Source organism: Rhinatrema bivittatum, chromosome 13 (genome assembly GCF_901001135.1).
Source record: "Rhinatrema bivittatum chromosome 13, aRhiBiv1.1, whole genome shotgun sequence".
Classification (NCBI taxonomy): Eukaryota; Metazoa; Chordata; class Amphibia; order Gymnophiona; family Rhinatrematidae; genus Rhinatrema; species Rhinatrema bivittatum.
In genome coordinates, this window is record NC_042627.1 from 62,135,182 (window position 1) to 62,148,893 (window position 13,712).

Genomic DNA, 13,712 nt, shown 5'->3' on the forward strand with positions numbered 1-13,712 from the left:
ACCCCCCCCCCCCCCTTCCCGCAAAACTAATCACATGCAAATGCAGATCCAAAAGAAAAGTGTGCCCGACCCGTGCATTTTTACGCTCAGAAATTAACGCCTGCCCTAGAGCAGGCGTTAATTTCTGAGCAGCCCAAAAAAGTGTACAGAAAAACAGAAAATACTGCTTTTCTGTACCTTCTCTGACTTAATATCAGAGGGACCAAAAGGTTTAAATTAAAAAAAAAAAAAAGTGTGCCTGCAGTCAGGTTAAGGAAAGGGACTCTCAATTAACGAGCATCCATTTTCCTAACCCATGGCTGTGCACAGGTTAGGAAAATAAAATTGAGCGTCCGTTTTCCTAACCAGCTGACAGCCACCTGACAGCCTCCTCTACTGGGCGCCTGCTGCCAAGGAGAAGCTAGGGATGCTCCTTTGTCCCTAGCACCTCCTTGGCAGTGCTACCCCCTCATTTAAATATTCTGTTGCATGCCCAGGAAAGGTGGCTGGGCGTGCATTAGGAAAGCAGGCGCTCAACCCTGACCGCCTGTTTTCCACACGGCTTTATTGAATCGGCCTGATAGCAGATAAATGGCTTTTAAAAATTGCTACAACACTATGTTAAATTTACATGTGAAACTCCTTTGAAAATTCACCAATATGTTTGGAGACCTAGCCCCTGGTGAACAGATTTTCTCAGTTGCTTAGTAAGATCACTTGCTCGTTTCCGCTGGGGGACTCAGCAGTGACTGCTGTTTACCATTGTGAAGCTCCCTCATAATAGTGCTTGAACAACCTGTTAATTTTTGTCTAAAGCAGATGCCACCATAAAGCATTTCCACTGGACTGCTACCAGCAGCCCCATATGCTCTTGAGAGAAGTAGAAATAGCTTATGAAATTTTGAGTGTGTGCTGTTCCATGATTTTCACCCTGCTGGCAGCTGCTTAATGACCCCAAGCAGGGTCCCAGCTGGAGAGAATAAGCGATGGGTCAGTGTCTGACCTCTTTGTGGAAACCTGTAAGTGGTGTAGCTTCAATTTATTTTCATGTAAGGCATGTGGTGCTTCTCCGATTTGGCAGAAGCTCCGTTCTTTGAGAAACAAAACAAAACAAAAAAAAAAAAAACCCACTCACAAAAATACAACTGGTTGAAAGTTTTCTTCCTGTATTGTTTCGTGATAATTCTTTTAATATGTTGTCTTTGGCTCAGAGTTTATTTTAAATTGCTAAGGAAATAAGTTTAATAGTTCAATAATATGTAAAAAAAAACCAAACAAACAAAAAAAAAAACACTGCTTAAAAATAGATTTAAAAAAAAGTTTACTTGCACTTAAATATGTTTATAATTCTCCAGGCATGTTTAACTTGTAGGTCGGAAGTTAATAGCGTTAAATTGTCTGTTAAGTGGACATATAATGTCAGAATGATCCTAATTGTTTCTTGAAACCACAATCTTTCTACATTCAGTCTGGATCAAATAAGAAATTAAATGGAGATGAGGCAAGCAATTTTAGTAGAGACTGAAAGTCATAAATTCTGTTGTACTTGCAAATAATGGAGTGAATTTTTAAAGCACTTATGTGCGTAAATTTAGCATATATGCCGATAAGTCGCTTGTACTCATGTAATCACCTATTTTATAAACAACAAAATGACATACGTATATTATGTTTCGCGTGCACATATACATGTGAAGGAAAGGGGTGTTCTGGGGTACAGCCAGTAGTTACATGCATAAGCTGCTATTTAATAAGATATGAATATATATTTGGCAACTTACATAATTTTACACTTGCTAATTATCTTGCACAATTGATCTCAGACTTGTTTATTGTGCACTATTAGCTAGTTGGGAGGTCTGGGTGAACTGGGGGGAGATCAGGCTGAAGAACCAGGAGGTTCTAGGTGACCTGGAGAAGGACTGGGAGAACTGTTGGAGGAACTGGAAATCTGGTGATTTCAATTACGCGTGCATGTTTTAAAATGTACCAGCTTCCTCACATAAATTGGGTTTTATGTGAGCAAGTCCTACTTTAATTTTTGTGCCTATATTTTGTAAATTAGTAGGAAAGTATGTGCTTTCAATGCATTGCATGTATTCACCATAAGAATACATACATGCGTATGTTGTGGGGTAGGGATAATGTGTATTTTATAATATGCGTATATGTGATCCACACAAGTTATAAAACACTATCTTAGATCTCTGTGTGGCCATATACGCACGTATATACGGTGGTATGGAGTTGTTTGAAAGTTAACCTCAATGTTTATTTTCATTCTAGTCAATTTCCTGGAAATATATATACATACGTGCATATATACATACATTGTACTCTCAACCTAGTTTGATGTACTCTCTACCTGGTTGCTATCAAGCTAGGGAGCGAATACATTGTACAAGTCTCATCTTTGTGTACCTTTCCTCACTCCAAATCATACCAAAGCTTCACTGATGTGTACTGTGCTGTTTGTACCTCTGACTGTGCATGTAAAACTGCCCCCCCCAAACACTAGACCATCACCAAAACCTCACCTCGAGTTACTAGTTGACCCTCCAATAGTGTTATAAATAGTTGACTAATATGTGTGCCACCTCAGAGGCTCTCTCACTCACTTCACTCCACTCCCTCTCCCCTCTCCTGCCTGAAATAGGATTTGCGATAACTATCGCAACGCTAGTAAAAAAAAAAAAGGTGTAATTATTTCCAGCATTAAAACATGTGGTAACATGGTTACGCTATCACACGCAATGTTAAACACCCCTCATTTTCATAAACTCCGCCCAAACTCTTCCCTTTTGACTAAATTAAAAAAAATTTGCATACATATCTCGCGATGCGTTTTTTATCACAGGCATTAGGACATTATCGCTGGCGTTAGGGCCCTAACACCCGCGATAATACTCTAAAGCGATTTGATGAATGGCCCTGTAAGTTTGTTACTGTTTGCATGCTGGCAGTTAGTGCTGTTTTGGTATGGGAATTTTTCTATGTTGTAATTATAATTCGGTTAATTTGTAGCTTTCTGAGGGCCAATCCCACACCCAACACATGCAAGAATATGCCTAATTCCATATGAGTTCCAAATATCTTTTTTGCATGGTTTCAGCAATGCATGTAAATATAATATACATGTTGTTATAAGTGATACTTTTACGTCAGAGGTTGGGGTGCAAGGCTGTAAGGTTCCTGTAGAGTGCCTAATATCCTTGCACTGGCCCTGACTGGAATGCAAATTAAGCATTAAAAATAAACAGAACAAGGAGGGGGCAGCACAATAATTCTTCACATAGGGCAGCACAAAAGCTAGCACTGGCCCTGGGTGGGATGTGAGTGAGAGGGGAGCAAGGGAAGGGGAAGAGAATGTGAGTGAGAGAGAGAAGGGAAAGGTGGATGAAAGAGAAGGGAGGGGAAGAGAGGTGAGTGTGTAGGAGGGAAATGATTGGGAGGGAAGGGGAAGTGGGTGAAAGGGAGGGGAAAAAGAAGGGGTGGAGAATGAATGAGAGGGAAGAAAAGTGAAAGGGGTATGGGTGAGAGAAAGGGGAAGGAAGGAAAAATGAAGGTTGTGTGAATGAGGAGGAAAAGGGAGGGAAATGGAGAGGGAGCACGACTATATTGGGGGTGAGCAAGTGGAAGAGAGTACCTCACACAAAGACCCCCCCACCATTATGCCTACTTTTCTAGAGGGCAGATGCTGGGGAAAGGGTGGGAGTTCCTGGGACTGTGGCAGGTTTTCCAGCTTCCTAGAAATATTATCACTGAACTCTTACCTGCCACACCTATGGGAACCCGGACCCCCTGCCTCACCCCTTTCCCCAGCATTTCAAATCAGACTCCAAGGGACTACCACTCAGCAAAGCTCCAAGGGCCCTCTCTGTGATTTGACCTGCACTGCGCCTTGGGAGTGTGGATGTGGGGGTTGCCATCCCATCCCATCCCTGGCTTCATGCAGCAGATTGCCTTGAGCTGTCCCTGCCAGCCCCATCCCCAGGACTCTTGTTACAGCTGCTGATTATATGGGGGTCATCTGATTTGAGAATATTCACTCCGCATTTTGGGATTCATCGATTGCTCATGTAAGCAGGTAAATGACTGTATGCAAGGTAGCTGACTTTTGGGTTTTTGCCTATACATCTACGAGTGTAGTTCCTCTACAGTCCACTAGGGTGGCTCTGGAATTAGCCCCTGTTGCTCCTTAACCTTTAATGTTGTTGAAGGTGGGGGGAGCATGTGTGTTTTTAAATATTGACCTTGCACAGTTTCTGTTTAATCATTGTGCATCATGCTGGCAATTTTGTTTACAAAATGTTAAGCAGTAACATAACACAGACATATCTTTGGGAAGTTCAATGAAACCATTTGAATTCTCCTCTGACATCAGCTCAGGAACAATTTCCAAAATGGTTTTATACTTAACATTATTTTAAGAGCTATTTTATTATATTTAACAGTCTGATTTAGACTGACAAACAGTGGGGAGTTTTATTTCTTGTGGTTATGTCTCCAAATGTACTTTATCAAGTGCTTTCAGGGCCACAGGTGATCTTCTGTATAATATTGTTTCAATGTTAGTATATCTCACGGTATTTCTTTCTTTATAATTCAGGACTAAAACCTGTGAAACATTTCACAAGTACAGTCAGCATCTCCTCAGCCAGCTCAGGTGCAACCACAATAGGGGCTCTTCTGTTTTTATACCTGTTATACTGCCCTCCCATGACTGCTGCTGGTATTGCACCCTCTGATTAATCTGTTATACTGATACCTTGTGGTCACTGTTAGTACTGCAGCCTTCTACCTAACACACAATCAAATAGCATAGAGATAGTCACTAACCAGTATTTCACAATAAATAAGGAAACAATCTTGAGTGCTCCGTTGGGTGAAATTCTTGAGAGTCAAGGCAACCAGTGGAGTTTTCCTACTGGCTTGTAGGTTCCCTTGACTACCCAGTATGGAAGTGTTGTTAATGTATAAGATGCACTGAATTGCAGGCACAGTTCTCTGAAACTGAAATAAGTTTTAGGGAGAGGGTGAAAACTGCGATGTGTGAATCCCTCTGAATCAGAACATGTCAATGGAAGGATTTTGTAGATCCCTCATTATGGGCAAATAATTGCACACAGTATCCAACTATTGTATTTGAAATGTGTTTGCAATGTCCAGTGCTTGTTAAGCTCCATACTATCTGATTTTTGTAAATTTTTGCCACATTTATTGCTTAGTCCTACCATTGTGCCTGAAAATAGGACTAGGAGGATTTAATCTGACATCTGGAATGCTGCATTTGATAATAATTGACTGTATGCAGAGAAATGGAGAGAGAAGAGGTGATGACAGTGCAGGTTGTGGTTGAAGTTGTATGTGTTGTACTATGGTAGAAGCTATAGATTGCTTTTCATTCATTTCATTTATACAGAGGATGATTGATAATTCAGACCTCAGCATAAACAATTATGCTGTTATAGGCTACTCTGTAGGAATCGTTACATTCTGTAATTTTAATGCGTTGTGTCAAGAGGTGTGCTACAAAGAACACCATGACTGGGAGCTAGACCAGACTATAATCTGTTTAGGAAGAACAGGGTAGGCTGGAAAGAAGGAAGAGCTGTACTTTATGTCATGAAGAACATTAAAGTAACTGAAATACACAGGGTACAGGAGGCATACGGCGAGCCATAATTAGGAGTGGGCAAGAGGGGCAGATGTCAGGGCAGAAATCCTCTTGAGGGCAGAAAAATTACTTGAACGCAAGCATGGGCCAGGGTAGGATGAAAAGCCAGGAAGACTGCTGTTCCCCTCTTACCATCTGTGTTAAGGGTGGAGAAGAGAAAAAGGGAAAGGGATCCGAATAGAGGTTGTGGAGATGTAGAGAGAGAGAGGAACAGGGATCAGGATGGGGGCAAAAACACTTTTCTCCCTTTGGCACCAAAATGACTAGTTTACAGCTCTGACTGTGGGTTATCCTAGACAAGGGAGATGGAACTTCAGTTCTGCAGACCTCCAGAATAGGCAGAAAAGTTGGACAGAGATTTAGTCAGACATCTGTAAGATTGCAACGGAGGAAATGTTGCTAATGGGAGATTTTAATCAGCCAGATGTTGACTGCGGCATCCTGGCTGCAGAAACTGCCAGAAGTAAGGGGATCCAGAAATAGAGATGCACAGACTTCTTCAAATTGGATGTGTTTGTAATCATCCTTGGCAAGGGGGTTACACTTCTGAGGTTATGCCACTGACCCCCCAACTCAATGCAGCACCTGGAAAACCAGCATGGATTTGTGCCGTGGGAAGCAGGGTTCACCTGAGGGGCTCAAGTTTATCCCAAAAACCTTAGTCCATACAAAATGATGGTGTTCCAAACAGGAAAAATAATTTATTAAAGAATCCAATTTTAAAGTCCAGCAGAAAAGCAAGAAAAATAAAGACAGCTTTAAAAAAAATTCCAAACCGTTACTCACTTGAGTAGAGTCCAGATGGAGATTTTTCTCTCTCAGGTCACCAGTAAGGCCTTTTTCTGTCCCTTATACCCCACTGAAGAATGAAAAACTTCTTCTCTAACATAAACTACTGGCATCAGACTTTACTGGACGGGACAGTGTTTTTCTGGATTAGGGGTTCCCTTTCTCTCTTGTCAGAGAGATTCACTTCCATGCTCCTCAGCAGATCAATGTATCTCCAGATACACTAGTCCTGAACTCCTCAGGACCAGAATCAGGTTCTTACGTTCAAACATCAGTCTCAAGCTAAAACAATTCCTCCCTATGACTCATTGAGTCTTACTACCTTTTACCATCTCCAAAACCTATCCCTCCTATACATCACTTCCTTAACTCGCACCCTTCTGGACCTCCTATTGCTGGAAAGCTCCCAATATTAAAGTATAGCAACATACAGTGAAACCTGACAGGTGTCACACTGATGCCCCTCAAAGGCAAAAGGAAAAACTTGAGAGCTTAAACAAAAAGCGAGTTTTCTGTCCATATGTATCACATTACATTTACTGAAAAAACATAAAAGACAGGATTAGTTGTGCAACCTATAGAAGTAATTATTCATCAGATGTAATTAACCATCTTGATGACTCCGCGGCCAGCACAGGGAACAGCACCTGGGGAAAAAGAATAGGAATTGCTGCCATCTGCTGACAAGCAATTGTTAACACATGTCACGCCAAATTCAACAACAACAAAGGATTTTTTTCCTTAGCCAGGGAAAAATGACATAAAACAAGAAATATGCTAAAGGTTTGCAGTCACTATAACACCTTGGACCTCACTGTAGAGTCCATATGTTACCCTCCACGGACTGCTGAGACATGCCCGACCGCTGAACGCTGCCATTCCGCGGCAGAGACGTGCGGCCGTGGATCCCCTCAGGCGCGTAGTAGCCCTTCCCTTAAAGGGTCCGCGGTGGGAATTCTCAACGGCGCAGGTGAGGGACGCCATCAAGCTGCCACTATTTAAGGGCAGCTTGACCTGCCATCGGTGCCTCAGCTACATGTCCCCTGTATGATGAGTTTCCCTGCTGTTTGCCTGTTATCTTGTTGGACTGTGCCTTGGATTCCTCTTTGTTTGTTGCCTGCCATGGATTTGGATTGTACCTTGGATTCTTCTTGCTTGCTGCCTGCCTTGACTCTGACTGTGTTTTGGATTCTTCTTTGCTTGCCACCTACCCTAGTTTTGGACTGTACCTTGGATTCTTCTTGCTGGCCATCGGCCTACTTCAGACTGTGCCTGTCAGGCCTCGTTCCAAGGCCCCGGTCCTTGAAAGAGTGTCTGCCTGCTGATGGCAGATAGCTTGGGGCACCTCCGTTGGCCACTCCATCCTGTCGCAGCCCAAGGGTCCATGTAAGTAACACCATATCCAGATATTATTCTGTAGCCATTGGTACCTTCCATTCTGCAACATGAATCTTTTTATTCTACATAGAGAGAGGAATAACAAACCCATTTACAGAATTTTAACCATACAAACATATCAAAAAATCATCCACTGGTATGCTGGCAACAGCAGGGAACCAATTTACTTCCAAAAATCATTCACCAACCACACAGGGAATGGGTAGGTAACCATATCTATTTGGAAGTATCCACTAGTCCTCAGGGGACTAGCAAGGAACATTTCCTCACACTTCTTTGCACTAAACTTTAGGGTGGAGTAGATGATCACTAAAATACATCACCTTAAGTTACTTAAGATCTCCAGGGATGGAGAAATGAAAACTCTTCATACCAGTCACCTAGAGAAGGTTACAATCTTCTACCAAAACCAAACCATCCTTCAGCTCCCTGCAGAATCCTGAAGAGGAAAGGGTTACTAATCTTGGACACTTCCTCCCTGAAGAAAAACTTCAAAATGTAATCAAAGCACGAATAGCAAAAGTAGAATTGAAGAAAATTGAAAAGTCTGGAACACCTTTTTAATATAATTTTCCAATTTTTTTATACATATTTTAAACATTTTTTTTTATTTTTCATTTTCTTTATACCCAGAGAGAGATATCACAACAAAGAAAAATCAAACTGTAATTATTTTCTATGATGGAAATGCATTTTCCCAGGAACTCAACTACTTTTTCAATTCAGAAGAGTCCTTAAATTATAACTTGTTCTTCAAAAAGCAAACTTCTGTTCTTTTAGCTTGCTTCTTCGGATCAGGCTATCATCTTCAAGGATCTGGTTCCCCCTACGTCCAAACAAAGTCTAAATAAAGTGAACAGAAAAACAATTTCCCACTCCTTCCCTAGGTAACTTTTATCCCTTCAGCTCCTAAGGAAACACAAATCCAACAACAAGACAAACAAAGAAAGAAATGTCTTTGAAAGTCCTCCTTTAAAAGTCTTGCAACAGGAAAGGAACAGTTAGGCCTGGATTTTCTAAGGTTGCAGAACTTAGAGAATCCGGCAGTAACAGGGGGGGGGGGGAAGCAGGTGGCGGGCCTGTGAAAGCTGGCAGCGATCGTATCTCCGCGGTGCAATCGCTGTCGGCTTTTGCACTCAATAGCGCCCTCGTAAAAGATGGTGCTATTGGGTGTGCTACTGGCAGCGAAAAGGGTTCTTACCTTTTCGCCGCCACCGAAGTTTCTGCCACATCCGCCCCAACGACGCCCTGACTCCTCCTCTTCCGGGGTCGACTCCGCCCCGATCTAGCTATCCGATATACTACGAAAATGACCCCCCTTAGTTTGATCAGCATCTGGAATAGCTTCACAGTTAAGGGCTGTACCAGGCTGGCTCAGGAATCTTCATTGTTATTCCAACAGAATAAATTCTAGAATGTCCATCTACTGCCATCCTCCCAGATCTTCTCGTCTGTCATTACCTCTGATGGCCCTGCTGCTCTCCTTGGCAACAACGGGTTTTTCTGTAGGCTGAGTGGCCCCTTCTCCAGTGCTCATACTACGGTTCCAAGTCATTTGATGTCCTCCACTTCCACTGTTCTTTTTGGTCTTCTCCTTATTTATTTATTTAATTTACTTTTTTCACTCTTATCTGCTCACTGAGCGAACATGCCTGGCTAGGGCAGTGTACAACAATTAAATCAATACGTTATTAAAACATAAAATAAATCAATGAATATTACAAATAATACTATATAAACAACTAAAAATATATCAGATAAAAAAACCCATCTACAAAACAAAAAATACAGAGAGATTTAACAGCTACTTACAGGAGCCTAACATGGAAATAACCAGGATTTCACCTTTTTCTGAAAAATTAGATAATTTGACTCCATCCTTAACTCTCTTGGTGCTGAGTTCCTTATTCCTATGCCCAGATATAACATGGGAGATTCCGGATCTCTCTGTTCACCGGATCCTACTTTGACCAGCACCTCTGGTACAGTGCCAGGAATAACATGTAATACAGTACATAGCTCAGATACAGGCCCGAATACAGACAGGGGTAACAATCCTGCCCTAATCTCTGGCTCATACAGAGCTTAAAATACAGGATTCCTGGCTCAACCTACAGAAGAATTAATTGGTTCATTCAATGCTTGTGAAGAAATCTGAAGTGGATTGTAAACATTTGCTTTAGAGCTTTTTATTTTTTAAATTTCATTGGATTACGAATCTGGTTCAAATAAAAAAAAAAAAAACTGAAGGAAAATTTTCAAACCTGTTTTCGATTATTCAGATTTCTTTTAACTTTGTCTTCAAATCTGCCAGTAAAAATAGTATTTTAAAATGAATTTGAGAAATGCCATATTAGGTCAGACCAAAGATCCATCAAACCCAGCATCCACATCACAAGAAACCAATAAGATCCCAAAGAAAAGATCCAATCCTTCCTGCTCATAACCAAGGATAAGCAGTAGTTTTTTCAAGTCTACATGGCTAAATATGGTTTATGGACTTTTTTTTCTCATGCTGATGCCTAATTTAATGTTGATGCTACCATGTGAAATATATATTTTGGTGGGAAAATTGGTGTTTAACTCTTTCTGTATTTATATATACATTTCTAAGTGAAATGTGGTCATGTAACCTTGAAGAAAATTCATATATTGAAACTAAAAGAAACCATTGTAAAGGAAATAAATCTTTGTTAGGAAAGTAAATAAAAGAAGGAGAAAAAATAGACCAGTATGGTTTTCAAACAAGGTGACTGAAAAGATTCAGTGCACAAAGATTAACAAGGGATCATAAAATGAAAAACCAGGGAAAAGTATCTGGAAAGGCTGAGGAAAGCAGCGAAGGTAGTCAGAAGAGCAAAGGTGCAAACAGATTTAGGAACAGCCAGTGTATATGAACTGCCTATCTGCAAAATCTCCAGGCTCCATCCCCTCTACCTCACTGTAAAGCCTAATCTCGCTGTAATTCATCTTCTGTCATGTTACACTTGTGCTTATGCTTGGTATTACTTCTTACTTTTCCTCATTCTAATCCTATATAGATTTATTCTTGTGCTCACGATAATACGGTCACCTTTAACTGCTATAGCTTGCAAACTGTAATCCTTTTATGAACTGCTAACCCCAATCCTTACTGTAGAACCATACTTTGATATAACACACTTTGAACTCTTCAGTTGGGTGACAAAAAATAAATGAGGGTGATAAAGGAAGACAAGATTTTTTTTTTTTAGATATGTTAGCAAAAATAGGATTTGCAGATGATACAATTGTAGAGTGGCGAGGTGAAGAGATGGCATGCATGGGAGGGTGATAAGGAAAAAGCAGAAACACAGAAAATATTTTGTACAGTATGTACTGAACAAGGGGTTGGAAAAGGATAACACGTAAATGCTAGAGGTAGAAATGGAAGAATGGTAACACAGTCTATTTACAGACGAGAGTGTTCACATGTAACAAGCGCAATTGAAAGCAGACAAGGTAAGGGTACCAGATGGGGTACATCCTAGAATGTTACCGGAACTTAGAGCAATGCTGGCTGCCCCCATGTTCAAGCAATTTTTGGAGATGAAGAGTGGTTCCAGAAGACTGGAAATGAAAAGCTATGATAATTCTTTATAAAAATGGGACTGTGAAGGAAGCTGGTTACTCCAGGCAAGTCAGTAGCGGGCAAATTAATATCGTCGTTACTAAAGGAAAGACTAGTGGAGTAACTTGAATCCAGTAGATTACAGAATCCAAGACAGGATGGTTTTTACCATAGGGAAGTTGTTTAGAAATATCTGCGATATTTCTTTGACTGAGTGACCAGGAAGTCGAATAGGGGGGAGCTCTGGATGTACTGTATTTAGATTTCTATAAAATCTTTGACTCTGTTTCTCAGAGGAGGCTCATAAATAAACTGTGCAGTTTAAAGTTGGATCCTAAGGTGATTAACTAGTTGGAGAAGTATTAAGTGATAGGCATCAAGGACAGTGGTAAGATGCCAGTGTGGAGACTAAAGGATCAGTCCTGGATTGGAGTCTCTTCAACGTTTTCATAAGTGATGTTGCAGGCGGGCTAGCATGAAAGGTTTGTCTTTTGCAGCCAGGCACACGCTCTAATAGGGATGTGTATCATTTGAAATTAAATGGGAAATATTTCCTGTTTTGTTTCAACTCATTTTTAAAATGAAATGAGAGGAAAAACACAATTTTGTTGGCTTTCATTCATTTTGTTTAAAATATTTCACCCTCTCAGATCTGCCCTGGCCTCCCCCATCCCCTGAACCCTTTTACCCACCTTGTTCCTGCCCCGCCAGAGACATGCATAGAAATGGCACCGGCAGACTGGCGTCAGCATCATTGTTAAATCATTTTACTTTATATAAAATGGCACTGGCCAGGCCATTTTTTGGGGGGAGAAAAAATTAAAAAGCAGAAAAAAAGGAGGGATAAGTTATTTGTACAAATTGTTGAGATCTCATCTACATTTTGTCCAGTTCTGCAGACCTCATTGCCAAAAGGGTAGTAAGGATAGAATAGAGGCAATCCAGAGGAGAGTTGCCAATATGGTGCAGAGTCTGCAATGCAAAACCTATGAAGTGTCTTCTGTCTTCACTACACTTAATTTCCAAAGTGTCATATATATATATGTTCACCAATTACTCCAGAATTCTTCTGCTCATCTGATAACTGGAAGCTTAGGAATTACATTTCACCCAAATAGAAAAATTAACTTTGGCTCCCTGGCTCTTTGCCAGTGAGCTTTTTTTTTTTTTTTTAAAGTGATCACCTTAGCCTTTAGGGCTCTAAGGATGGTCCTAGCTAGCCAAGCTTTGGAAAATGATCTTCCTACTCGTTCCCCGCACTCTGCTGTGGGTGGTCCTATGTTATAGAATTCTATCCCTCTTGCTATTCCCGGCAGGGGTTGATTTTTAGTATTGGAGGGTGGGATTGAGGGGGGGGGGGGGGGAGTCCATGCGCATGATATAAAATTCTCACGAATTTGGGCTCGTATGCAATTCTTTTAGATATCCTCCTTAATTGTAACTGTCTGTCTTATTCTCTTCTAGCCTGGAGCAGAGCAGGTCCAGGGTGCATACTTCCTTCCTGAGTTTGCACTGTCTCCACAGGGGAGCTTCCTTGAAGACACCACCGGAGAGCAGTTCCTTACTTACCGCTTCGATGATCAGGTCAGCCATCTGGATCTTACAATACTTTATCTGAATGCTAACAAGAAAGGAGCCACAATATTGGTTCTTTTTTTCTATATTGAATGTAGGTTAGGGGGAAGCCCCCCCCCAATAATTTGGGTGGTGTAGAAATGTGAATGAATCAAACTTTAAGACATACAAGAAGGCAAAATTGCTACTTGTGGTTTAAAATGTGGTAGGATATTCTTGGTATTTTATGCTGGGTGTCAGGTTAGAGATTGCTGACCTAGCGGTTTTTGGAAGGGTTCAGTCACTTAGGAACACATTTTGGACAGAAATAACAGGTAACACAAGAATCCCGGAAATCAGCTTGTAGTAAGTGCAAAGAGATGAGTTATCCCAACCTGGGAAATAGGACATTAACTGTGGCAGCTCCAGTACTGACGAGATGAAGGACACATGATGTGAACTCAACTGATCTTGGCAACGGGTCTAAAAGAAACGGAGGATGTGTGTTTGGCGTTCTTTGGGAATCTGCTCACAGCAGGGTGTGTTCCAGAAGCTTATTTAGCTGCCCCTGTAAACCGTAAGAGAATGACATTCTTGAAAACCTGGTATATTCTTTTGCTGGGCTTACAATGCATCCTTATGTGAGAAAGCATAAAGCAAAGGGTCTGGGCGCTTATTGAAAAGGACCATTTGAAATCAAAACATAGTTTGTGCAGCTGTCTAATC

General features: G+C 41.1%; 1 protein-coding gene across 1 annotated transcript in view; it reads left to right on the top strand.

Annotated features, from left to right (window-relative positions):
* The window catches only part of ADAMTSL3 (ADAMTS like 3), a 412,023-nt gene that overhangs the window by 44,086 nt on the left and 354,225 nt on the right, over nucleotides 1-13,712 (top strand). The window contains 1 exon segment of the mRNA XM_029574962.1: nucleotides 12,897-13,016. Within this exon segment, the coding sequence (XP_029430822.1) occupies nucleotides 12,897-13,016 (120 nt within the window).